At 50.1% G+C, this 27,842-nt stretch overlaps 1 protein-coding gene across 5 annotated transcripts in view; it reads left to right on the top strand.

Annotated features, from left to right (window-relative positions):
• Positions 1-27,439, top strand: part of PLXDC1 (plexin domain containing 1) — a 59,697-nt gene extending 32,258 nt beyond the window's left edge. For 3 of the 5 annotated variants that reach the window (XM_081027465.1, XM_081027464.1, XM_081027467.1), the window contains exons 8-14: positions 9,465-9,560; positions 13,626-13,707; positions 16,973-17,033; positions 18,045-18,180; positions 22,602-22,637; positions 24,715-24,875; positions 26,142-27,439. In XM_081027465.1, the coding sequence (XP_080883591.1) occupies positions 9,465-9,560; positions 13,626-13,707; positions 16,973-17,033; positions 18,045-18,180; positions 22,602-22,637; positions 24,715-24,875; positions 26,142-26,261 (692 nt within the window). In that variant the 3' untranslated portion in view covers positions 26,262-27,439. The remainder of the gene's footprint in view (positions 1-9,464; positions 9,561-13,625; positions 13,708-16,972; positions 17,034-18,044; positions 18,181-22,601; positions 22,638-24,714; positions 24,876-26,141) is intronic. The other 2 variants (XM_081027468.1, XM_081027466.1) reach the window with 1 other exon arrangement.
• Positions 27,440-27,842: the final 403 nt, after the last annotated feature.

The following is a 27,842-nucleotide window of genomic DNA, read 5'->3' as shown; positions in this document are numbered from 1 at the left end:
AGAGACTGCTTACCACACTGATTATAATCCTGTCCTCAGGCACTGAGCTTTAGAGTATCTTATTGGATCATCCTCCCAACATTGTAAGTGAATGTTCAATAGTCCCCCTTTATCCGTGGTTTCACTTTCTGTGGTTTTAGTTACTCATGGTCAACCATAGTCCAAAAATACTAAATGGAAAAATCCGGAAATAAACAATTTGTGTTTTAAATTGCACACCATTCTGAGTAGCATAATGAAATCTTCTGCCCTTCTGTTTTATTCTGCCCAGAATGTGAATCAACCCTTTGTCCCGCATATCCATGCTGTATACGCTCCCTGCCCATTAGTCACTTATTGACTGTCTCACCAGAAGGTCTATAATAGCAGAATGCTACGTCACACTGCCTATATCATTCACCTACCCTCATCTCATCATGAAGGCCTTTTCTCATTTCACATCATCACAAGAAGAAGGGGGAGTACAGGACAATAAGACATTTTGAGAGAGACCACATTCACATAACTTTTATTACAGCATATTGTTATAATTGTTCTATTTTATTAGTTATTGTTAATCTCTTACTGTGCCTAATTTATAAATTAAACTTCATCATAGGTATGTATATAGGGTTCAGCACTATCCACAGTTTCAGGCATCCACCAGAGGGTCTTAGAACATATTCCCTGCAGATAAGGGAAGACTACTGTACATTTGTCACTTTCTAAATGAAGACACAAAGGTTCAGAGAGGTGGAGTGACTTGCTTGTGTCACATAGCTATGAAAGGGAGAACTGAAAATCTGATGTTCTGGGGTTTTTAAACTCCCAGGTCCACCATGGAGACTTTCTAAACCTGACCCACTTCTATTGCATCCAGAGGGGTGAATCCTTTCCTCCTCATTCCCCAAACACCCACAGCCTTATCTGCACATACTTCCTGTTTTGCAGGAAGGACAGTGATGCACACTCCAACCTCCCCATGTATCACTGAAGCACTGGGGCAGGATCTGGTCTGTTTCATCTGTGCCTCCCTCAGAGGGCTTTGTGCACGGCAGAGCCTCAGGAAATGTGTGTTGGATCCAGCTGTTGAATAAGGGTGAATTAGAGGAAGTCAGATCCCCTGGGAGTGTCTGCATCTGAGGCTCCTCTGTGCTTCTGGAATAAAAAGCTGTTTTAGAGCCAGCCAGGGAGATGTGGGGAGGCTGGGGAAGGGGTGGGGGAGGAAGTACAGTGCACCTGAAAAAACAGCAGGGCAGCCATGCCTGTTCTGAGAAACCTGGAGGAGGCCCAAGGGGTCTTTTGTGGGAGCTGCTGCTTCGGAGACTCCAGGGGCTATTTGCCAAGGTATCATGTCTACCAGCCAGGTGAAAGCCTGGGCCTGACCCTCAGTCACTGCTCAGCAGCTCCCAGCCTCCACTCTCCCTTCTATCTGTCCCCCATTGCTTCTTGTCACTGCCAGACAGATCTGATCATGATGTTCTCTGTCTGGCTGTTTGTTGCCTGTAGCATCAAATTAAAATCCTTAGAGTGGCATTCAAGGCCGTGGGCAGCTGCACACAGCCTGACTTTATACGCTCACCTCCAAACCCTCCTGTCACGCACCACTCTGTCCACGAAACACTGGTCTGTGTGTTCTGTGTTCCCCAAACATGCCAAGGACTATCCCTATGTCTGTGACACAGTCCCTGTCTAAAATATCCCCCAGCCAACCAACCCTTTTGCCAGTTGGCAAAGCTCAGATGTCACCTCCTCCATGCAGCAGACTTCATGGTTTCCTCCTCCACCCCCGTAGCACTTTGTTGATACCTTTAATATTGATCTCTTCACTCTGCCCTGCTTATCCACTTTCTCCCCAGTTAGCTGTGAGCTCCCTAGGGGCTCACTGTGGCCCCAGACTTAGCCCAGTGCCATGGTAACAGCCCAGGAGTGTGTGCTGCCAAAGATTCCCTGTCATCTGCTCTCTGCTGACCCCAAGTGGGAACTGGGCCTGACACCACTTAGGTTTCAGGTTGAGTGGTTTGGTATTTGTTATCTCTTTTTGTCAAGATTTTTAGCTTGGGGGGTCCAGGCATAGACTTTGGGAAGAAAACTGAGGTGCCCTAGATGGAGCATAGTCACATGCCTGCATTTTTCTGGGAGAGTCCCCATGGCCTTCATTGGGTTTCAAATGCTTTGGGGAGTGATGGCTTTTATGTGGCTAAGAGGTCAGGTTCCTCTGGGTCTGATAGTCAACCCAGGAAATAGGGAACTAGTTTGGATTAGGTTGAGCTGCAAATAACAAACAGTAAATCCCAAATGACCAGAGCTGAAATGAGACAAGTTCAGGGAGAGTGCTTTCATCTGCAAACCTTACTATCACCGTGGATATTCCCATTGTCCAAGCCCAGTTGGTCCTACAGAATGGGTGGCATCACTGTCCTTGTCCCCAAGCTGGGCTTCTTCCTGCCTGGGGTACTATGAGGTAGAGTTTGGTTCCCCACTATTCAAGAATCCCCCTGCCACTGAACCCTGTTGCGGGACTCTCCTTTCCCAGCCTCCAAACACTTGCCTCCCACCCACGCCTGAGGGCAGAGGGAATTCTACATAGTCTCACTCCTGGGTTTGAGAGGAGGACAATTTTTCTTACCATTATTTCCTTATATAAACTACTATACAGGCTTTGGAGCAGGGAGTCTGCAGAGTGTGTTTCGATGCAGAGAAAAAATTCATGAGCAATTGGCAGCATCTTTCTGCAGAGGCACACAAAACATACAGAATAGCTTATACACTTTTTATTTGGCTGGAGAGGCCCCCAGAAGTCAATATAACTTCTTCTATTCACTTGTTTAAGAAACGCTTTCTTTCATGGACAGTATAAAAGCAACTTTAGTGTAGCCGATGTCAAAATGGACAGATTCTGAGTTTGTGGAATCAGTTAATGAGACTTCGTTATTAAAGACTGCCCCTTGGCTAGCCCCAGAATGGCCTCAGATGGCCCTAACACTTGGGCCATCTCCTTTACCAGAACTTTCCTTTCCTTTCAAAGGCAGATGTGAGTCCAGAAATGTGTCAGAGGCCTGTGCTGTACCTCTGTGATGGGTTGCTGGGTGGGAGGCCCCGGAACTGGCTACAGAACAGTGAGAAGGACTAGCCAAGTGAGGGAGTGGTGGGTGGAGATATGTCATCACCACGTCTGGCCCATTTTGCCTTCTGGCTGCTCTGGATAAAGGGTCCTTTACAGCGCTCTCCAATGGAGTTTTTAATCCATGTGGGAGCCCTTTCTCCCCTCTTTTCGCTTTTCTCTTCTGTTTTTCTCTCTACTCTGTTCCCCGAGTCTTGTCATTTCTTGCCTCCTCTCCTCTCTTGGCCCCTTTTCTGCTTTGCTTTAGTGCTGAGGGAGAATCTTCCTGGAATGAGGACCCTCATTGTGTCTACTTCTGGGGTTCCCTGCTGAGGCTCCATGCATAATTATTGAATGAATAACCAAGTTGAGCAAAGGAATACATGAATGAGTAAATGAACACTTTTTCCTGAGCCACCATTTTATATTTTTTTTATGTTAGATCCACTCATTTTGGAGGGAAGTTTGTAGCAGGACCTGTCAGTCTGATTTCTTCTGACCAATCCAGCTCTCCCCCATTGGTGTCTGTGTTGAAATAAAACGGGGTGTGTAAACCTCTCTTTTGAACCACTAACATTTCCTGATTTGGCGGCAGGGCTTTCTATGTATGGACCTTAGTATTTCTGAATCTTTGATGAGTAGAAGCAGAGATAAAACAGAACGTGTCCAACTGCCAAAAATGTGGGTTTGGCGTGGCCTCTGTCTGTTCCAGAAGGTATTCGCTGGTCACGCAGACAGACGTCATCGTCCTTGGGCGAACCCCAGATGCGGGCAAGATAATCCAAAAACAAATAACTCAGGCAGGGATATTAAAGGTTCTGTTTATAGAGAAATAAAAATATTACCAAAACCATGCACTCAAACAAGCAAAAGTTGGCTGTTGAAGTGAGCAAATATTTTTAATCAGAGATGTGTTTCTGCATCCCCCACCCCCGCTCAACCCCCTGCCCTGCTGGTAGGGCTGTGGTGGGTTTTGGAGGACATCTGACCACCTCTGGTTGCACCCTCACTTGAGGCACACCCCCCACTCTGCTAAGACCAGCCAGTGAGGAGACCTGTCCCTAGATTCTGGTATAAGTTTTGCTGGGAGCCCCGCTTTCCCAGGCTGCTGCTTGTGTCTCTCTGTCCCTGAAACTGGCCCCTTTGACAAGTTTGTGACTCCATTTGTGCCCCAACCCTGACTCTTTGACCCTCCCGCTTCACTTTCCTTCTGACCAAGGGCCACTGTCCCCTACCTTCTCATAGGTGGAGAAGTCCTGCAATCCAGCTCTCCTACTTTCAGCTCTAACTCAAGAAGCAGCATGTCTGGCTTTCTCTGGCCCACTAGGGGTGGCCCTTTGAAGAAAGGCCATAATCTGTGGTGGGCAGGAGAGGAAGTGTGTTCTTCCTTTGGGCTGTGGGCTATGAAGTTATAATAGTGCTGAGGTTTTCATGACTATTTGTAACCCATTCATTCATTCACAGGCATTTCTTGAGGCCCTGTTATGTGCAGGGCTTGTGCTAGAGGTTGGGGGACAGAGACAATTAAGTTGCAGTCTGTGCTCTTGGGGAGCTTGCAGTCTGGTGGCATGGGTGGCCAGCAAAGTAAATAATGATGGAGCAGTGTAACAGGTGACACCAGACATTGCACAGGGGGCAGCGGAGCTCAGGAGGGGCCACTAACTGTGCCCAAGAGTGGGGGAAGTCTTCCAGGAGGGCATGTCCTTTGAGCTGAGCCCTGAAGGATGGGGCAGATAAAGGAAGAAAGGTTTACATAGACTCTAGACCCACTGGCCACGTGCACCTTGGAAGACCTGGCGTTTCACGTTTGTTTTTTATCCTATTACATATCGGTGCTAAAAGGGATGGTTTTCAGGAGGCGAGATGGTTCCTGCAGGTAATGGGTGGGATGGAGCCAGGACCTTTCCCATCCTCCGCATCCCCCAGCCTCAATCAAAGCCCAGGTCACCTTCACATAGCAGTTAGTGTCACACAGGGAGGGCCCTGCCACACAAATCAGCCTGGGCCTTTGTGAGAATTAAAAGTTGGTGCCTCCTCTGGGCAGATGAATTACAGAAAGACGCCCTTCCTCACCCCAATTTCAGACCCACTCCTGCTTTGTAAGGGGCCTTTCTAAAGTTGTGAAAAAAAATGTGTGTGTGTGTGTGTGTGTGTGTGTGTGTGTACGTGGCTACACAGGGCTCTGTGAACCTCGCTCCCTTGGCTTTTGATGGAGGGTTCTCTCCTACCTAGGCCCCTGGTAAGCCTGTGGACATCTGGCGGGTACGGCCTGATGGGTGGGAGGTTTGCCTCCTGGGCTTCTGCTCTCTCAGACTTGTTTAGGAGAAACATCAACACACCATTACTAGATCTTTGGGACATTGGTTTAGTGACATTTTTTTTAATTGTAAATATTTCCCTTGGGATCTTTTAGAAATACAGCTAAAGAAACCATAAGCAGAGGTGTGCTGGAGACACTTGTACAGATTCACAAGAGCAAATTGGCCACGTTTCTTCCCAGTTCTGTGCTCGGTGACTCCCAATTGGGAGCTTGAAATCAGTCATTTTGCCACAAAAATCAGCCAATGCTACAAGTGAGGGCCCCTCCCTGTTCCTACCCCTCCCCATGCCAGGAGCCAGTGGTTAAACGTTTTACTACACACACGGCTTTGCTGAATTTCTGGAGCTGCACTGACATCAGGCTTGAGTTTTAAGTCTGGCCTCTGGGGAAAAAACAAAAAGCTGTGTGGCTTTGGGCAAATGAGTCCCCTCTTTGATCTCACTGTTCTCCTTTGTGAAGTGGGGAGAACAGTGATGTCTGTCTGGACGGACGCCTCAGAAAGTTATGAGAGCAAGTGGGAGGAGTCAGATCCAGGTACCCTCCGATGATGTGAGCCCTGTGGGGGCAGGGCCACCTCTGTCCTGCATGTCACTGAGGGCTCAGGGCTTAGCACAGCCCCTGGACAGAGCAGGTGCCATATCTGTGTGTTGAACAAGTGAATGAATGTGGTGCATGGGGGTGCTGAGCTTTTATATGAGCTTTTTCATTAAATAGTTCTTTTCCCTTTAAGGCTGTGGATAGGCCTGGTAAATTGTAAAGTGTTACACAAAGTTTCATCAGTCCATGGGTTAATCTGCCTGGGCCTCAGTTTCCCACTTGTGAAATGAAGGGCAAAACAACTTATCGCAGCTCTCAACCTGATATGTCTGAGTCTCTGAAGCCTGTGGCCCATCTCTTCACTCATAAAGCCCACACAAGGGTGGTGATCTCCTGCTGGGCACCCTTCAGGACTGCCTGGACCCCACCCTTTCCAGCTGTTTTCCTTAAAAGCAGAGAGTCCCCTGATCTGCCCGAGAAAGAAGGAAGAGCGGAGAAAAAGCAGGAGGAGGCCTGGATTTCATTACAAACTGTCTAGCTCCAATTCAGGGGTGGAGGGAGGGTGCCTTGGGGCTGGAGTGCTCATCCTCCCTGGAAGGCCAAGTCCAAAGGCCTCCTCCTGCCCCTCTGCATGGCAGCTAGTAGATTGGGAGCGGGGGAGGGACTCTGAGATAAAAGTACTTACTCTCTGAAGAGCCCAGAAAGGCAGTGTGGGAAGTTCCTCTAGGCCCATTCACCACCTTAGCATTGACCTTCCCCCACTTCTCCTGTTAGCTCACTCTGGGCGGGGAGGGGGGTGTGAAAAAGCAAGAAACAGCATTCAATCTGGACGAGGAAAACTAGGGTAGGGGGCAGCACTCATGGGAAGAGAAGCGAGCAGCCTGGACCCTGGGAGCCAACAGGGAGAAAGAGGCCCACAGTGGGCAGTGGAGGTGGCACCTGAGTTTGGGAGTTGTGAAGCTGGAGGACCAGGATATCCAGACTGCTGGCACAGCCCTGTGGCCAGGCTGCCTCTTGGGTGTCCTCACTCCATCTGCAGCCCCTCAGGAGTTCCTGAGGAGCTGAGGAACCCACTTAAGAATCGCTCACTGACAAAAACTATGCTATGGGGGGTGGGAGGAGGGAGGGGAAAAAAATGAACCATCCTTTTTTCTCATATTCTTTGGCCAGGGTAGAGTTTGAGGGGTTGGGAGAGGCTGAATATGCTCTAGTCTCAGCCACAAGAAAACCAAACACACAAAAGGAGGGGGTGGTGAGAAGATAGAGGAACTCACATATTTTAAGTGACTTCTCTGGGCCAGGTACTTGCTGTACATAAGTTACATACTTTAATTCTCAGAATAACCCCATAAGTATAATACAACTAGTTTCATGTTTGGATGAGACCCACTGGGTTTAAGTCCCTTGTCCAAAGGGACACAAGTGGTAAGGACAGAGCCTAAACCTCCCCTCCCTGGGTGGCCTCTCCCGATGTAGGGCTTCTCTTCCTCCATGTTCTTGTCAGTCTCTCCACATTCTTTCCCCTTCCCACTCTGCCCAGAGCAGACCTTGACCCATGGGTAACAGACAGATCTCCTGGTGACATGTAGGTAAGTAGTGCCCGCATTTTAGGCACACGCCTCTGAGGTGGGGCTGCAGATTCTTGTTTAGTTCCAGGAGAGCTTTGCTGGCATCAGTGCCAAAGCGGTTTCCTTTTCATTACATGAATGTGTGTCAAGGATGTGTCTGTGGTTTCAGGTGTTTCAGGGGCTGAGGTGTCCACTGTTTTTCTTCAGTGGGGCAGTGTGGTGTGCTGGGGAGAGAGCACACTTGGGTGCCAGACCAGCTGGGGGGGTCAGTCATGGTTTGAGTGGGAGGAAACAATTCCAGATTGGGTAATAAATAAATGAAAGAAACGTAGATGAGATAGATATTTTTTTAAGCAATGGACACTCCCCCATATTCTTTATATTGGAGGGGGAGCAGAGGGATGGGACACCTATCAGTTGCACAGGATGCCCTCTCTTTTATGGGTGCCCCTACTGAGTTCTACTGCCACCTTGGGAAACCTTCCTCCAAACCACCTTCAGCTGAATGAGAAAATTGTATCCTCACCTACTCTGGGCTTCTAGTGACACAACCCAACTCAAACTAGCTGGGAAAAAGGGGTACATTGGGGATATTGAAGTAGCCCACAGAGCCAGAGGAAGAGGTGACAAATGGTAAGACAGGGACCAGGGCAGGTCCTGGGACTCCAGAGCCTGGAATGTCACTAGTATGACCTGCTTCTCTCCATGAAGTGGCTTCATTCTCTGGCCTTCCGCATGAGACTGGAACTGTGGCCATTCACAGACTCTTAGCTTGCATTTTCTCAGCTTCATTACTAGAGGGCAAAGGGTCTCTTGGTTACAGTTGAAAAGTTCCAGGGAAGGTCTCTGATTGGTTCGGCTTCCATCAGATGGCCAGCCCTGGACCGTTCACAATGTTACCAGAGGCAGGGTCATGGAGGAAGATGGTAGTTCCTGCAGACCACATGTAGGAAGGGGCTGGGGGCAGTTCCCCCAAAGGGAATTAGAGAAGCAGTCCAGAAGGAAGAAGGGGTGCTGGGGTGACCAAACACTAAGTGGCCTTTTCCCCTCATGGAGAACTCATTCACAAAGCTTAGTGGCTGGCTGCCTGCCTTTCAGAGACAGAGGAAACCCGCCCCCCCAAGTCGTAGTTCTTGGATGGGAATGGGGATGTGATGTGAAATATCAGAGCATCTCAGATTGCTATTTTAGGAAAAGTCTTTTAATCTTCATTTCCAGGTTTTTTTCCTCCCAAAGGTGTGTGGCAGGTGTTTCTGTCTTTCCACCTCACAGACAAGAAACCAGGCCCTAAGGTTATCCAGCGCGTCAGGAGCAGAACTCAAATCAGAATTTGGGTCTCCTGGCTCTGAGATCCTGTAAGAAGTTTCTGCAGGGACCGAGGCAGGACAAAAGCCTGGATCCAGGCCCTGAACCTCACCCTGGCCTCCATCCGGGAGGGGAGAATTTCTTCTACTTCAGCCTGTTCATCTGCAGATACAAGGTGTTCACTGTAGGTCAGGTTCAGGGCCAGATGTTCACAGTCTAACGCTCCCACCCTCCAAATAAAACACGAGGTGGTGAGTGCAATGGGAGGAGGGCACCTGGCCGGAGTGGGGAAGAGAAGGGAATGCTCAAGAGAGGCTGCTCAGAGGAAGTGGCCCTTGAGCTGGATCTAGAAGGATGAGCTGGACAGGGAGAGAAGGGGTGGAAATGCATTATGGGTCAAGGGAGCAGTAGCTGTGAAGCCACAGAGGCATACGGGAATGTGGGATCTCCTATGTCCTGACCACAAAGCTCTCTTCTCAAGGTCACCTCCCGTCCTCTGTGTCCTTGTAGCACCAACATCATTATCCTAGGTTGATGTGTGTCTTTTTTTGCCCTCAGTTCCACTTGCTACAACCTTTTTCTTGCCCATCTGTCAGGCTCCCAGGTACAGCCCATGAGATGCTCCTAACAACAGGCTCTGCCTCTGTTTCAGAATCTCGGCGCAGGGCCATCTTTGAATACCACCGTGTGGAGCTGGATCCCAGCACAGTCACCAGCACGTCGGCCGTGGAGTTCACCCCATTGCCAAGTAAGTAGGGGTGGTTTCTAAGGACAGAAGGAGGCATTCTGCTGTGCCAGAAAGAGCTCTGGAGTCAAACAGAGTGCCTTCCACTGACCCCTGTGTGGGTACAGCCACCTAACATCTTAGGACCTTCATTTCTCGTCTGTCACATGGGCCTGACACCACCACCCTTGGTCAGGGTTAGAACCACAGTAGGGAGAGTTGAGGACGTAAATGGCAGCTCTGACACTAACTGGCACATCTCAGGCCCGGGGTGTGGTTTGTGCTCGACAGATACACCTATTGTTATTTATACATAATTGAAACCCAGGAAAGATGTACCTCTGAGGACTTAAACTGAGCACCCAGGAAAAATAATCCAGGAACTGAATTGATCCGTAAGTTTATCATTTTATTGTCCTGAGAGGAGAGGTGATGCTGGAGTCCAGGCAGAAGGCCATAGAAGGATTTCGCCAGCAGTTCTCCCAGCACCATGGGGCCTTGGCCCTCTCCCCCCTTGGTATCCCCTCACCTATAGTTGAAGGCCCCCCACGGCCACGGCCCCAATTGCTGCTGTGGATCCCGCAGAATCAGGGTTGGATGTTCTCCAGGATCTGGTGGGAGCCCCTGGGGAGAGTGAGGGGAAGAAGCACCACACTCCCATTCTTATATTTTTAAAGAACGTTTTGATTTCCTCTCCTGTCTCACGGTCCCTCCAGCTTTTGAAGCCATGGCCTTTCCCTTGCCTCTCTCCCTCCTTTCCTCTTCCCAGGGGGCTCACGGAGCAGGGACTGGAGAAAGAAGAGGAGGAGGTTTCTTCTCCAATGCTCTGCTGCTGTCTCAGTCCGGGCTCAGCATGTGTCCTCCCTTGGAAAAGAGGAAGGACCCAGACACCATGGGGTCACAGGGCTGGAACATGGTGTAGGGTCACAGCCCCACCCCCACCCCAGCCACCCTCCCTCTAGTCCAGAGAGGCCTGGGGCCTGAGAACCAGCGGTTTCTCAGGGACTGGTGGGAGCAAATCTCAAATCCTAGGACTTGAATAAAACTTCATGTGGGAACAAGGATATCCAAGGACAGGGCTAACTTCCCCAGGCGGAAAAAGTGAGCCGTCCTGGGAATGCGTTTCCGGACCACTGTTTGCACATGTAAGCCACTTCCCACACCTCCAGTAAATTTTGTGAGCATTTAATAGCACGCAGAACATCTGAAATGCAGAAGAGAAACAAAGGTCAGTGGGTTTTATGAACACCCCACAAGACTCCCAGGATTTGTTCTCAGCTTAACTGGAGCCATTTAAGGGGCCTCTAGTGTCACTAGGAATGACCAGGCCATGGGCTCCCATGTGGGTGCTGCTGGTGGGCAGGCAGCAGTGCTACCAAGGTTATGACTGAAGGCCCTGGGAGGCCGGTTAGCTTTGCCCTCAGAAAACTGCGTCCCCCAGCCCAGGCTTACCTTTGGGTCAGGGAGGACTTAGTCAAGATTCTTCCAAAGGTATGGGCCATCTCCAAGCCATTGCACTCTGTGGCTGGTCCCTCTTCTAGAAGAGGCTCATGAAAAGGTGGTGTGGGGTATGGGTGGGTACTGGGGTAGGGGTACCCCACAGGGGCTAAGAGCTGAAGCTCTTGGCTCAGGCAGATCTCAGTTCACAACCAGACCTACCCCTCTTAGCTCCATGACTCTCCATGACTCTCTCCAAGCCTCAGTTCCCTCCTCTGTAAAATGGGGTAAGAATAGCATCTATATATCGATTCTAGAAACCCGTAAACTGCCTACCACATGCCAGGCACTGCTCTCGGCCTTCTGGATACACAAGGGGACAAAATAGCCAGAGCTCTTTCTCAAGGCCAGGCCGATCTCTGCTTATTTCCTGCCTGTGGTCTTCTATTCACCCTTCCAGGGCCTGCAAAGCCTTGGCAGACAAAAGGACACGGTGCCACCGACAGACAGTCCCTCCTACAGACTGGAGGTGACCACGCTGTGCCCACAACAGCTTTCCTCCCACTCACCAAGGGCTGGTTCCCAGCTGCCATCTTGTTGGGGGGTCCGTGGAATGCAAATTGGTTCCCCAAGTAATGGATTGTGGTAGAGGCCCATGAAAACTCACATAGTGAAGAAATGAGTGTGATGTTTGTTGAATGAGTGGTCATTTTTCTGTATTGTTAGTTGTCACCTCTTGCTGCCGTCAACGTGTTCTGTTCAGCTGCTCATCTGATGAGCCCTTCTGTTGCGGTTTTTCCGGGGGAGGGCCTGTCTCTCCTTATAATAAAACGCATGGGCTTTGTGGCAGCTGCTTGCCACTCAGAGGTCATTCTGGTTCACTTAATTGGGTGGTATTCGACTGCAAGTGAACAACCCTCAAAATCCAGCCCCCATGCCTCCTGCTCCCCGGGCCTCCCTGCTCCTCTGCCCGGCTGGTGCCAGAGGGGTCTGCACACCTGCCAGCAGCCTGCTCCCACTGACTTCTCGCCTGCTGACTGCCCTGCTCAGGGGGTCCCACATGTCCCTCATGGTCATTTCTACCACCTTCCGCCTCTCCAGTCTGCCCAGCCTGTTAGTGCTCTGGCTGCTGCTGGGAACACACCTGGGGTGTGCTCCTCCTGGGCCGCTGCATAGATAGAGCCGTCTGCTTGAACTTCTCCCCCAGGAGAGCTGCCTGTTCGTTTCCTCCCTTCTCTCGGTCTCTGCCCAAGAGTCCTCTCCTCAGACACCTTCCACAACCTCTCTGAATAGAACATATCCCCCATGGTCATTGCAGCTCCCTGTTCTGCTCTTCTTTTTCACAGCCCTTCTCACCACCGGAAACCCCAGTGTAGATTTATTTGTCTGTGTATGTGTTGGCCGTCTCCTCCCCAAGACTGCGGGCTGTCTTTTCTTGTACGTCGCTGTATCGCCAGCACCTGGTACAGTGCCTGGTTCGTGTCAGGCACTCAATAAATATTTGCTGGAAGAATGAAGGGCTGGATGAATGAGTAAATGAATGCCTGATAGGGATATCGACGGAAATGAAGAAGACCGCAGTCACTAACAGCAGGTAGCACTCTCTGTGCTCCCCATGGGCCGGCACTATTCTAAAGCCTCCAGGCTTTATCTCATGTCATCCTCACACTCTACCAAGCCGATAGCATCACGATCCTTCTTTTATAAATGAGGGACTGAAGCACCGAGAGGTTAAGTAACTTCCCAAGTAAGGTTTGAGCCTGGGTGAGCAGAGATGCCAGCACACCCCCTGGGGTAGCCCATTTCCCAGAGGAGAGGAAGAAGGAATGGAATTACATATGCCTGTTTTACCCTCACAAATTCAGATGTCCCTGGGAGGAGGCGAGTGAGGAGGTGAAGAGAGGCCAGAAGTGGGCACTCGGAGACAATCCCTCCACCTGGACTGAGTCAGAGGCGGGAAATGAGTTCTCCCCGCCAGCTCTGGATGGGGATCAAACCAGGAAGATCTTAAAAAATTCTTTTCAGTGATTATAGACACAAAACTGTATTATAAATATAACACTTGCTAAGAGACTAGATCTTAACTGTTCCCACCACAAGAAGAAATGATGATTATGTGACATGGTAGAGGTGTTACTGCAATGGCAATCATATCGCAATATAAATGTATCAAATAGATATGTTATACACCTGAAACTTACACAATGTTATACATCAGTGTGTCTCAATTTTAAAAATCCTTTTCCACGCTTCCCAGACTAGGTGAGATCTCTTTGTACACGCTCGGGGCAGCCTGTAATTCTCCTTCATAAACCTCATCGAAATAATAATTACATGGTTATCTTCGTGTGAGTATCTGTTTGATGTCTGTCTCCCCAGATAACTAGAAGGCCCAAGAAGGCAGGAACCAGGTCTAACCGCTGAATCCCCAACACCAGCTCAGGGCCCGACAGCCTGGTGACAGAAAGAAGGAAGGAAGGGAGAGATGGAGGAATCAGGGCTGGACTCAAGTGAGGGTGGTGTTCATGACCTCTAGGGTCCCTGAGAGTCAGACCCCACAGTTCTGTAAGGACCCTGCATTCAGGAAAGGTGCACCTTTTGGAGGCCTGTGAGGGGCCTGGTGCTGAGTGGTCACTGCCTTCTCTCTTGCAGCCTGCCTACAGCACCAGAGCTGTGACACCTGCATGTCCTCGGACCTGACCTTCAACTGCAGCTGGTGCCATGTCCTCCAGAGGTTTGTGCCCAGACTGACCCTCGGGTTCCTGCCAGCAGAGTGTGGAGGAAGGGCAGAGGGTAGCACAGCTCCACTCCTTTCCTCAGGCCTCATGCCAACATGAGGGCATGTCTGGCCGGTCCACTCTGGCCATAGGACAAGAACATCACAGAAGTGAGTTTCTCCTTAGGGTTTTGGCTGATCAAGGTGACTGTATGCTCACCTTCTTGTGCTCACATGAAGTTCTTGAAAGACCGCTCAGAGATTCCAGCTACTGCAGCTCCCTCCTCATACCTGGGGAGGGTTGGTTCATCCTAGGACAGGGCTTCTCAGACTGGTCCACAGTTGCAGGCATTCTAAAATCAGCTAGGATCACGTGAACATGCAGATCCCTGGGACGCACCCCGGCCCCTGCATCAGGGAGCCCAGGAGGCTGCATTTCAACAGCACACACGCCTGAAATCTGCTGGCTCCTCAGACGGGGTGATCCAAAGACCCATTGCTGTTGGGTGAGAGCTCCATGACCCCAGCACACCACCCCAAGATCTTTTTCAGTCCAGCAACAGGGTTTCCTGAAAACGAGAGGTGTGGAAACGTTAGGCCTCTGTGGACAGTTGGGCAAGTTACAAAGCTGTGTTTGCTTAGTTTTAGAAGCAGAGAAAATTCTGGATGAGATGCAGGTTAAGGGATACATTTCTTAAATCCAGCTCATCTTCCACTCCTTGTTCTGAAATCATTTCCTCACAAATTAGACTCAGAAGTTGAGCTGTCTTCTCCTGCCCAAGATAAGTAAATGGCAGGAGGAAAAAAAGAGTAATTTCTTTGGGGATAAGGGCTCTCGTGTGAGTGGGAAGTCCTGTGAACTCTTGAAAATTGCAAAATTACAGAGTCCCTGAGTTCCTTGCAGCTGTCATACATCTGTCAGTGTTTCCTTTGCTCCTTTCCAAAATCTTGGTGTAGAAATAGAAGCCCCTGCCTTTATGGATGGTCGCCTCACACACAGGACACAGCTCTGAGCTGGGAGGAGATGGGGGCCCTCATCAGGCCTCCCAGGTATTCCTCCCACAGCTCTTATTCACTCTCTCTGGCCTCAGTTTGTTTTCCCTGTCAAATAGACTGGAGTTATATGGTTTGGAGAGACGTGGGTGAGGAACACACTGTTGTTTTAACTGCTCAAATACCAAACAGCATTTTTGCAAAGTTTTCAGGGACCTTCCCATGAAAGGCACAGAGCCTCAGAGAGAATACACAGGTTAGACGCCAAGTGGTTTCTTCCTGGAGTAGAGCCTTGCAGCGTGGTCCATCTTGTGCTCTTTCAAGTTTGAGAGCCACCATCTCAGTGTGGGGACAGAATCCAGATGACCTCAGATGAGCCCTGGAATCCTGAGGCTGGCTGCCACCATATGACTCAGCGTCTAATAAGAGCTGAGCCATGAGAACTGCAAAATGGGTCAGATGGAAGCAAACCCTCGCACTGACACAGCCCCATTTAACGCATATGCCCACTCCCAGAGACCATGACAGTTTAATGAGGTTGGTCAGCTTGAGGGAGGGCAGGGCGTTGGATGTAGACCCTGCCTGTGCTGTGGTTATGTCAGCTGCAGCACAGAGATGCTTCATGAGAGCGTGCAAGGCTGACGTGGTTCTGGAAACCTCCACTCCACAGATACCCATGGACCTTGGCTCACCCCAATGTGCGCTCCTCTTGCCAGTTCTCTGGAGCCTCAGCTCCAACTAAGAGCTGACTCCAGGTCCCTAAAATGCCAGAGGGCAGGGCTGATGCATTGGGGCTGGCCATCATGGCCTCTCCAACCAACAGCTGCTGGCACTCATCATGTGGGATCTCTACTACCCTTTCCCTTCCACCCACTCTGCTCTCTGCAGCCTCCCAGGGCTTCCCCTCCCTGCCCTGGACCTGGATCTCATTTAGATAATTTCACTTACCATGCAGGTGTCTTCCTTTCATTCCACATTGACTCCCCTCCCCCCATGGCCCATTTCGGAGTCTAAGGATGACCTTAACTCCAGGATTTGGCTCAGGAAATGAGGGACATAATCCTTGCCTTCCTGTGCCATTGTGAGGGTCCCATGAGGTGGTGCAGGGGCAGCAAATGGCGGGGGCAACAGGAGGCACTCCATAAATGGCCATTTCTCATGCCCTTCTTCTCTGAATCTGGGTTGGTTGTCTCAGGGCTGCGAATGTGATGCTCTTAGACCTACATCAAAGTCTCAGTCCTTGAAAGAATCAGTGTGGCCTAAAAAGAAACTCTAGTTCCCATCCTCCTCAGTAGTGGACACGAAGGACCTGAGAGAGGGGAGTGTGGCTGGCTCAGTTCAGCCGGGCCAGCTGCAGGAGGACCAGCTCAGAGGCAGCTTCGGTAGGAAAGGCTGACAGTGCCTGGAAAGCCTCAGCCCTCAGCCTCCCAGGACTCGGGCAGGTGGGCAGGCATTTGCTGATACAGAGAGTTAACTAGCTATGAATTCTTTCTCAGCACAGCGCATGCTATTATTCTTTCCATACAGGTAGATGTCCCTACACTTGAGTAGAGCTAGGTGGATTCCCCTGGCACCAGAGAGTGAAGACGGGAAATTTGAGTGTGATACCATGGAGAACACTCTCTGGTTCATCATCATGCCCCCCACTCCTTCCCTAGGAAGGCGCTTGGCGTCTTCCAGACCAGCGGAGCTGCATGGTGTCCTCTCAGGGGACCCTGGCCAGCCAGTTGTCAATCTCGCCCAGCCTGTGGCAGGACCCTCATTTCTGCCCTTTAGTGATCACACAGGAAGATGTTGGCTAAGCCTGCTGATGCCCGTCTTCTCCCAGCCTCTCCTTGCCAACTTCAGGCCCTTCCATAAGAGAGGGGTCTCAGTGAATGAACAAGACTTCCCCAGATGACAACATGTGTGTGTGTATGACTTCCTTGAATTCTTAGCAATTTCACGGCTGCTCAGAGTCAAGGGGACCTGAAAGGTCATTAGAGGTCATGCTGTCCATCTAGCCCCATACACACACCTGTCCAGGCAGACGTGGCCTTGATTCCTGGGAGCTGGGTCAGAAAGAAGGTGGGCACTCCATAAACATCTTGCCCTCCTGCTGGAGAAGGAATAGAGAAGCCAGGAGGGTCTCACTCCTGATCCCACAGCTGCCCAGTGGTCTTGGGGAGCTTGACCAGCACTGAGAGGCCAGCCCCCTCCTCACTGTCATGGGAGAGCTATAGGGAGAAATGAAAGGGAGGGCTTCTCTGTCAGTCCTCCCCACAGCTCTGACTTTTGGTTCTCCCTGCAGATGTTCCAGTGGCATTGACCGCTACCGCCAGGAGTGGCTGGCCTACGGCTGTGTCCAGGAGGTGAGAGGCTTAAGTGGGCCAGGCTGTGGGGTGTCGTAGGGCTGTGAGCAGGCCGCTTGCTTGGGAGCTCCTCTCAGAGTGTCCTTAGCTCTTGGTGAAGTTCTCTCCACCTGGGACTTGGAGCCTCTGGGAGGCTCTGCTCTGGTGAAATGACTGCTGGGGCTCCATTGAGGCTTTTGAGGGAGGCAGTTTCTGGGATTGAGGAGGGTTGTTCCAGGCTCCTCCCATTTAGAATCCCATAAAGGTTCCTTCTCACTGCTGGACTTTTCCAGAATGCCCCACACTTTGATTCTGGGTGGGGAGTGTCCTATTCCCACACCTTACATTAACACAGGCAGACCCATTCATCTATGCGTCCTTTTTCTTTCCATCTCTTCTTGCAATGCAAGCACACTGTGTGTGCCCATCACTTCATTGCATGCCGCCCTCCACTTGCTCTGATTTCATCTTAATGTGACCCCAGGAGCCGGGGGCCAGTGTCCCCACTGATCAGAGCAGGAAAGTGAGGCTCAGAGAGGTTTAGTGACTTGGCCTGCATCTCACAACTGGTGAGATGGTGAAGGTGCCAGGGCCAGCATTTAAACGTAAATCCCCAGACCCCACTGCCAGGTACTCATCACTGTCTGTTTTATTAGGAAGGCTGGGTGAGCTGTCTTTTTCTGGCCTTAAAAAAAAATCTTGTCCAGCAGCCCACTTCTGATGTTGGCTGTTGGTGAATGCACAGATTTGCTGTATTTATTTAAAATTGGCATCTCCGCTCCTTCCTTGAGGAAGGATTCGAAGCAGCAGACAGATAAATTGCCTGTAAAATAAGATGCTTCCTTTCAGGATAAAACGGAAGGCTTATAGGCATGTAGGGCTCAGCTTTGGTTAGATTACCATGCTTTGACCATGCAGTGGAATCTTAAATTTTCTGGCCGCTGAGGGATGGAAGTGCCCCCACCATCCTCATTTGTGTGGCATGCCCGGCGGTGAGGCTCTGTCCAGGACAGCCCTTTGTCTCTCTTCCAGGCAGAGGGCAGGACATGTGAGGACTTCCAGGATGAAGATCACTACTCGTCCTCCCCCAACAGCTCCTTCAGCCCCTTTGATGGAGACCTCAGCACCACCTCCTCCTCCCTTTCCATGGACAGCCTCACCACAGAAGGTACGGCTGGGGAGGAGAAGGGCAGAGAAGCCAGGGAGAAGGGTTTGTCACCCTGGAGCATCACTGTCTCTGACGGGGATTACCTCGGGGAACAAGAATCGCCCTGTCCTTTCACAGGTGAGGGATCTGAGGCGCAGAGAGCTGGATCCCTTGCTGGTGAGAGCAGAACCAAGTTTAGAATGAGTGGACTCCACGCCCAGGCTCTACCTGCTATACTGGCCCATGTCAGGGCTGTGGGATGGAATTCACTGTGGCGAGGGGAAAATGTATCATCCAACGCAGGGCCCGGTGTTTTATGTAATATTTTACTTAATCATACTAGCGATCCTCACCGAACCCGTGAGGCCTCCTCGCTGTAGCAGGTGTAAAGTCCGTCCACACACTCAGAGGTGAGAGAAGGATGCCTCATTTTCCTATGCTTCAATCCTGGCTCTTAGCCCTCACTCAGCTGGAGTATGAGGAATCCCACCGCAGCCCTTCTGGGCCTGGGCTCCCTGCCCCTGGGACCTGGTGTGGCAGAGGGTCTGAGTGGGGCAGCTGTGACCATCCTGGTTGCTGCTGATCCATCCCTGCCTTTTCAGGCCTGGCTGTCCCCAGGGGATTTTCTGCCATCCTGAGGCTTTGGGTCAATACTTTGAATCTAGGTTAAGACTGAGAGACTTATGGGCTCTTACCACCTCCCATGAGTCAAATACCTGTTTGACGGGGACAAATAAAAAGGAGGACAGGAGAAAAGAAAGAGGTTAATATTGTAAAACATCATTCAGCCACAGTCCCATTTTGTAGATATGGAAATGGACTCATAGGGGCAAGGTAGGTTACTCAGGTAGGGTTACCTGAGGGATAAGTTGTAGAATGTCCTTTCCATGGAGGCCCTGCCTTTCTAAATGCAGCCTAGAGAAGAACTAGAGCAGGAACCCATGGGTCTGGCCATAAGAGAGTCATAGAAGAAAATGAACAAATGACAGAAAGAGCTAACGTTCGGGGGGCACTGACCATGTGTCAGGGAGGGTGCTAACATGTGTGCATTAATACTCACTTAATTCTCCTAACAATCCTGTATGTTGATGCTCTTTTATCCCCATTTTATAGAGGAGACACTAAGGCTCAGAGAGGTTAATGACTTGCCCAAGGTCACACAGCCAGGAAGAGGTGGAGTTAGGTTTCATCTGGCTCCAAAAGCAGTTATCTTGCCCCTCTTCTTGGTTCTGAAAGAAATAAAAAGGGATCTTCATGGATTCAGGGAACAGAGAAAAATAGCAAAAGTGAACAAGCAAGGCAGCTTCAGATGGTTCCCATTACTCTAAAGTTGCCCAGGAATAGCAAGGAGCTGCTTAAAGCTTGGGTATTGAGAGCAGAGCTCCTGCTGGTGCTGTGGGGGATTAAATAAATTAAATGAAAAAGGAGCAGGAGGAGACCTTGTCCTCCAGGGAGTTAATAATCCAGTCCAGGGTAACCTTCCAATGAAAGGAAATTCCACTTAAAATGAAGAACCACTTGGCCAGTCACCCCTGAGTTAACCCTATGTGCTTATTGAGGGCATGCTCAGAACCCAGTGCTCAGGGGTTTAGTGAGCCACCGAGTGTCAGAGGCCAGAAGGTGGCGGTGCTGGGTGTGCAGAGCCCAGCATATGAGATCTGGGAACCGGGTTCAAATCCTGACTTAGAATTAATCAGCCCCTGACAGTCCATCTCTCCCCAGTTACTGCCAGGGTGGGCTGTCCCCACACAGAGGCAGTGCAGTCTATTGACCAGTTTTACTATGTGTGTATCTCCTGCCAGCCAGAAATGTGTCTCACTTCTGTGTGTAATCATCCCAAACAGAAAACATTAATTAGAGTGAGGATGATTACGGCTCTATGTCATTCCAGTCCTGGAAGAGATGGCAAGGATGATCAAGTTATGTCTATCAGGAAAAAGCATTTTGATGGTGACTTACCCCAGCTCCACTTCTCAGGGCATCTTGGCAGTTTAAGTCACCCCTGAGTTAACCCTGTGTGATTACAGACAGCATAGGGAGCCTTGCAGGTGAGGGACGTCTAGCTCAGGTCCTGGGAGATGCTGTGAGTGAAAGGCACACAGCACTGCAGCCACAGGGACCCCCTGAGCAGGGCAGTCAGCAGGCGAGAAGTCAGTGGGAGCAGGCTGCTGGCAGGTGTGCAGACCCCTCTGGCACCAGCCGGGCAGAGGAGCAAGGAGGCCTGGGGAGCAAGAGGCATGGGGGCTGGATTTTAAGGGTTGTTCACTTGCAGTCGAATACCACCCAATTAAGTGAACCAGAATGACCTCTGAGTGGCAAGCAGCTGCCACAAAGCCCATGCATTTTATTACAAGGAGAGACAGGCCCTCCCCCGGAAAAACCGCAACAGAAGGGCTCATCAGATGAGCAGCTGAACAGAACACGTTGACGGCAGCAAGAGGTGACAACTAACAATACAGAAAAATGACCACTCATTCAACAAACATCACACTCATTTCTTCACTATGTGAGTTTTCATGGGCCTCTACCACAATCCATTACTTGGGGAACCAATTTGCATTCCACGGACCCCCCAACAAGATGGCAGCTTGGAACCAGCCCTTGGTGAGTGGGAGGAAAGCTGTTGTGGGCACAGCGTGGTCACCTCCAGTCTGTAGGAGGGACTGTCTGTCGGTGGCACCGTGTCTGCCAGGGGTAGATGTTGTCTGGGTTACAGTGGATTTTCAATAGTCTAGATTCGGAATAAGTTGATTTGAATGAAGTTAATTTTTTCCAGTGATGTTTAGGGTCATTTTTGATGAACCAATTCATTGTTTTCAACTTGCAGTAGCAAAACAGGTTCAGAGGTGTGTTTAAATACTCCTGAAAAAAGCATAGCTTTCTATTATGTCTGTAACTCCCTGTTTTGTTTTGCTTTCAAATTTAGGGGAGCTTTTTGATTTCTTTAAATTACGTTATAGTTAAATGATGATTTACATGGTTCCATATTCAAATCTACAAAAGCAGGCATATCCAAAGAAGTTCAGTTTCTAGTTTTCTCTCCTCTATCCTGTTCCCTCTTTCCCCTATAGGGAGCCATTTAAAATTTTTTTTATAGTTTATTCTTCCATTGTCTAGTGTGATTTTTTGGTATTTCAAGAATTTCTGGAAATAAATAGCAGAGCAGGATGTCACGTCCAGGCCCAGGCAGTGTAACGCGGCTGGGTAATGGGCTCTTACCACCTCCCATGAGTCAAATACCTGCTTGACGGGGACAAATAGAAAGGAGGAAAGGAGAAAACAAAGAAGGTAATATTGTAAAACATTATTCAGCCACAGTCCCATTTTGTAGATATGGAAATGGACTCGTAGGGGCAAGGTAATCCAGCTTGTTACAGCTTGTTGGCAGCTTGGTACAGCCACTCCTGCTGTCTTGAGTTGTAGAAAGCTTAGGGACAGATTACAAGGACCTTGAACACCTGTGAATAGAGGGGAGCCAGTAAACCCTTTAAGGTAATGTGGAGGGTGGAGGTGCTAGAGGGGGATGAGGAACGAGATGCATGTTGCTGGTCCTAACCTGTGGACTGGTTCAATTTGTTTAAAGTTTTGGTGCTTAAAGCCGTCACCTTCGGTCATCTAGAACATTCTCCTGACTCAGAACTCATGCTTTCCTTTCCCCCACATGACTGCGGGAAGAACCACAGGAAGGGTCAATCACTGGAACTTATTTAGGAAGCTGCAGAACACACCTTGAGGTGGAGAGAGAGTGTTCTTGTGGAAACCTGTCCCCCACGTTATACCCTCCAGGCAAATCTGATCTTGTGACACATTCACCCCCTCCTCCAATCCTTCCTCAGTTTCCCATTGCCCCTTAGGAGAGCATGAAAAATCCTCACCTTGGTTTCCTAGCAGCCATTCCCGCAACCCTCTCATCCTCTTCACCTTCCAGCTATACGGAACTGCTTTTAATTTCTCAACTGGCCAAGTTCTTCCTGACTCTGAGCCTTTACCCATGTGTGCTCTTTCCTCTGTCTGAAAGCTTTTCTCAGCCCCATAGTTCACCCCCCCTTCATGCTCCCTTTGTCTGGTGAGACCCGCCAGTCAGAACTTCATTATGCTGGATTTTAATTGTCCCTCCACCGCCCCACCCCCGCCACCTTTTAACTCCCTGAGGGCAGAGACCATGTCAATCCTCAGCGCCTACTCCTACTGCTCAACTCATAGTTGATAGTATTTGTTGAACTAATGAACATGAGACTAGGAAAAGTTGGCTTGTTCATGGCTTTCTATCATTACATTGCTGTGTGACTTTGAGCAAGTCACCTCCCCTCTCTGTGCTTCAGTTTTCTTGCCTCTGAAATGAAGGGTTGGACTAAACCTCTCTAAAGTCCCACCCAGACCTAGAGTGACAAAGACCATAAGAATTCCACTAATCTTGTGTCTTCCCTCCTTTCTTTTGAAAGATGACACCAAGTTGAATCCCTATGCAGGAGAAGATGGTGAGTACAGGGCTGCTTGCCCCTCTACATCAGACCTGTTGCCTTTTGGACGCACCCCCAAAGAGGGTGCAGCAGTCACCTTGCCTCTTTGCTTTTGTTCCTAGTGGGGATGGGGAGAAAAACAGCAGCCTGAGCTTTGCAGAGAGGTCTGCTGGGTGGGAAGGCAGGGGACTTCTGGGCAGAGGCTCCCTATGTGTCTACATCTAGACATTTCCCTTCTCAGTCAGGAACCTCTGTACTTCTTCTCTGCTCTTAAATATTCACCAGCCTAAAAGGAGTGAGAGAAGGAGGGAAGGGCTGTAAGGGCAAGCATGGCGGTGTGGGGGCCTGTGGCCCTCGGCCCCCTACCCCCATGGGCCTCACAGTCAATGAAGGCTATAAAGCAGCTTCTCTCACATTAACCTTCCTTTGATTCCCAACCTGGGTTGGCAGAAAGTACACAAAAGTTGTCTGCCACAATTTTTATAGGGTGCCAGAAGGTGAGGTCTGCTGCGCCAGGATTACCTGGGAGAGTAATTTCCTCTCTGATGATATGAAGTGGCCCCACCTCCCCTGCCCTTCTCCCAAAGCCGACTCAGGCCCTTGCTAAAACCACTGTAAGGGGGAAATAGAAATGCCTTCCAACTCCAGGGCCTGGGAGATCTGGGGTTCTAGCAGGAGAGGAGGGGCTATTAACGCAGCACAGTTTAATCTGGTCTGTGGGAGATGGAGCCATTACACCTCTGTGGGTAGTGGGTGTGAGTGTGCGTGAGTCGGTGTGGGAGCCAGGTGGGGGTGTGGGGCAACTGGGCCACCTTCCCCTCGCTCTGTACCAGGTGCTCATCAGCACAAGCCCTGACCATCATGTCATCAGGGTCACTGTAAGCTGTGGGCTGGCTGATCGCCAGGTCAGGGGAGGCCAGCTTGGGGCACCTCAACTCTCCCACCTATTAGCAGACAGAGGCACTAACCCTGCACTGGCGTGCCCGGGGGTAATTCCTCTCCTGGGTTTCCTCTGCTTGCAGAGAAGTAGGGTTGGGGAGGGCAATGATTTTGGATGCCTGCCACATCCCCTGTTGACTCCAGTCCCATCCACTCGCTATGTAAATAAGGTTAGACATTCCTGTTGTTTATAGGCTCATCTGTCTCTATTGTATTACCTCCACATCCCTTTAGGGTAGGGAGAAGAAGCAAATAGCTGCCCCAGGTAGTATCAGGAAGTCTGGCCTCTTAGTGGCTGGCCGACTGTGTCCTTGGGCAAATCACTTGACCTCTCTGTATTTCCATTACCTCAGCCGTACAGGAAGGGTGAGACTGGATGAGCTTCCAGCTGGATAGTGCATGGAAATACTCAGCCTTCTCCTTGGGGTCTATTTCAAATGCTTGGGATGTTCTCAGAGAGTGCCTGCTGCTATATTAGCCCTCAGAGGACCTAGCTCATTTCTTTTACTGAGCTCCTACAATGGGTTGGCCATTTTTTCTAAAAGCTGAGGACACAGAAATGAATAAGACACTGTGCGCCCTCCAAGAGGTCACAGTCTGACAGTGGACAGTGACAGGTAAAAATATGGTCATTTTGCTATCATAATACCTGACACTCCCTGAGGTCATCCAAGATACCAGCCGTGGTCCTTGGTACTTGACACAAATTCTCTCATTTTAACCCCAGCAGGTGGTTATTATTATCCTTGTTCTACAGATGTGATAACAGACACAGAGAGGTTAAATAATTTGCAAGTTCACACAGCTAGTAAGTGCCAGAGCCGGCATTGGAACCCAGGCAGCCAGGTTCCGGCTCCCAAATTCTACCATCACACACCCATTGTGAATTTCTTAAGAGTGCTTATGTGGCATGAGTATCAGAGAGGACTTCTTTTATGATTCTTATTAGACATTTGCACAGCTTTAAACGATTTTTAAACCACCTGAACCGTGCTCATGATTCCACCCACTCCAGCCCCGTCTTTTCACGTATTTGGTAAATAGGCCCAAAGGTTCTGTTGACTTTCACCTCTGGGACTTTGTCAGAACCCAGGACTCCATGGGCCCCCCTTCTCTGCTCCACTGCAGCTGCCCTGCCCTAACGATCTCTCCACAGGCCTTCAGAACAACCTGTCCCCTAAGACAAAGGGCCCCCCTGTGCACCTGGGCACCACAGTGGGCATCGTGCTGGCAGTCGTCCTCGTGATGGCCATCATCCTGGCAGGGATTTACATCAGCGGCCACCCCACCTCCAATGCTGCTCTCTTCTTCATCGAGGTCAGTGTAGAATGTGGGCCCAGCTCCGCCGTCTTCTGTATCAGCGTTGTCCCAGCTGCTCAGTACCTGCCTCTCCCTATCTCATTCCTTACCTGCCACCTGCCTGGCTCCGCTTCCCACCTAAGGAACCTTCCTCAATCCCATCTTGGCACATCTCACTCTGGCTAAGGCCCTTTTAGTCCCCAGCTCCCAGAGTTCTGCCCCTCAGAACTCCTCCAGCCCTCCTGTCCTGTCTGCTTTTGCTCCCCCACTTGTGAAATCAGAAGAGGCCCCGGGGGGAAGAAAGAAGGCCAAAGGTGCCACACATGCCCATTTAGTGACTGTGCAGCCAGCCAGTCGCTAATGATTTATGGTCTCTCATGGCCAAATTTCAGGCCCGGTGCTTATTCAAAGCCATCACGGAGCTGAGGTGTCGGCCACTTTGGCTGCTGTGTGGGTTTTTTTTTTTTTATTAGAATCGACAAACCATAATAATAATAATAATAAAAGTTGCTCTCTCTGGGAACTTTCATTGAGGATGCTACAGTCTTACATATCTCACAATTCGGAAGAGCCAGCCCAAGGTACAGCATGGGTAGTGAGGCCCAGTCCCCTTCCCTCTGGGCCCCAGAGCTCAGCAGCCCTTACCCCGGCCCTCCGCATCTCATCGTCTCTCCACATGGCACAGTGGTGGCACCTCTGTGACCACAGTCTCCTCCACAGGGTTCAGGAGCCCACCGACATTGCCCATAGGCCCAAGTGGTTCCCTCCTCTTTGTTTAGATACCCCATGTTTCTCGTGAGTCCTAACCAGTCATTCTTAAGTCTGAGCCTACTTAATATCATCTGAGGAACGACAGACCCCCAGCCACAGGGATGCTGATGGGGCAGATCTAAGGCAGGCCCAGGAATCTGCATTTTCATAAGCTCCCCAACTGATTCTGATGTCGTACCTGTACTGTCTGGAGTGTTACCTTGTCATTTCTAGAACCTCCCAGATCATTCTGTATCTCACCCACTTCCACACTTGCCATAGTCTCAGGGCTCTACTCCGTATGTTGCTAAAGCTTTCACCTTGTGTCCTGTAGCCCACACACCTCAGCAAGTTTCCCAGTGGTTGAGGGATCACAGCAGGGAGCCCTTTGGAGAGAGGGTCCCTGAACTTCACTTGGCTTTCTATAGGCCCCCACTGCCCTTGAAAAGAGTCCTAATGCTCTGCACTGTCCCTGGGGTGGTGGTCCCCAGTGGGTGAGGTCATGCCTGCTGACTCTGGTCTGTGCCCCCACAGCGGAGACCTCATCACTGGCCGACCATTAAGTTCCGCAACCACCCCAACCATTCCACTTACACGGAGGTGGAGCCCTCAGGCCATGAGAAGGAGGGCTTCGTGGAGGCCGAGCAGTGCTGAGAGCGTCTTGGAAGGGTAGGATGGAAGACCCCAGAGGCCCCAATAAAAATAAGTCAAACAAAACAGAGAAGCGATTTTTCTTATTCTCCTCTGAACATATCCTGGTTGGGAAGATGGGACAGTGGTTTGTGGTCCTAGACCTACAGTTTGGCCATCACATTCCAGATATTGAAGCAGGGGGCAGAAAAGCAACCACACTGAGTTTTTAAGGAACCATGACCTAATTTCATCCTGTTTTGATGCAAGGGGCTTTCAATGGTCTACTCTGTAGCGGCCCCAAAGGCCCCTCCCACCTGAAGATGGTCAGATGCCTGCATAGGACACAAGAGAAGCAAACTCTCGATTGAACGGGGCTGCCGCATTCCAGGGTCCATAGACTCAAGAGCTGGTCCTCATGGCTATGGATTCGGCACATTCAGCCCCCACTTCTGGGCTCTGGAAATCTGGAGAAGTTCTCTCCATCTGTTAAACTAGTACAGCTGCTCTCAGCCCTTCGTCAAGCCACTGAACGGCATTCTATCATCCGAGGAAAGCCAAAGGAAAGGAGAGTAAAGAACTTGTGAGGAAAATTGCATCTTTAGGCTGTGCTCCCGCAACTTGCCCTTTCTGCTGAGAACCAGTACTTCTGCTTCAGACGTGTGTGCCCCCCGCGTCACGGGCTTTATCCTGGCTGTGCCCAGACTCAGCCTGGTGAGCCACACGGGGCTCTTTATTCCAACGGCACCTTTGGTATCCATTGCACGAGTATTCACTGACCTCCTGTCAGTGCCAGTAAGTACCTCCAAGGGCAGAGTTTGCCTGATCACCATTTTTCCTCCTCCGAACTGGATTTTGATAGCTACTAAAGAGAAACAGGGTGGTTTATTGAGACATACCCAGCAGGGAACTTCAGTTGGAATCTGTTGAGAAGCTGTCGGTTGGAACAGAGGACTCTTGACATGGGAAGGAGGGACTTTCTACGTAAAACCTTGACCTGGAAAGCTGCTTCTAGCTCCCAGTTCTGCTGGATGTTTTTGTGGCAGAGAGTTTAGGCTCTCAAACTTAACCTCGTTTTAAGGGAATTCTGTCTCAGAGAGGAGTCAGGGCTGCTTCTGAAGAGGACTTAAAATGAAAATCCATAACTCATCCTCAGTCAAAGTAAAACATATCAGCAGTCAATAAATATTAAATCACAGTCTTTCCTTCGTCATGCCCTTTTATGCATATCATCAGGACCCTGCAAAAAAAAGAAGTTAGTCTAAATATACAGCCTGCCGAAGTGGAGGTAGGGAGTCCACAAGTAACCAGACACATCTAAACACTCCATGGGTGCTTTTCCAGATGCTCCATGGTTTATCCTCGATGAGGACACTAGTAATAATCAGAGTGAGAAACATGCTGGACCTCAGCTGTCTATATATATATTTTATAAACCAGACAAGGAAGAGCTATGGGGAGGGTCAGAATTTGAGAAAGAAAAAATACAATGCAGCAGAGAGAACAGGCTTCTTTTCAAGCTTCAGAGGGACAGGAAGGTGTGTAACAGTTCTCTTAATGAGAGAAGCGCAGCCAGGCTCTGAAGTGATCTGGGCTCCCAGTGCT

This window comes from Rhinolophus hipposideros, assembly GCF_964194185.1.
Source record: "Rhinolophus hipposideros genome assembly, chromosome: 20".
Lineage (NCBI taxonomy): Eukaryota > Metazoa > Chordata > Mammalia > Chiroptera > Rhinolophidae > Rhinolophus > Rhinolophus hipposideros.
The sequence above is the reverse complement of the archived record's forward strand: the minus strand, read 5'-3'. Positions and strand labels throughout refer to the sequence as shown.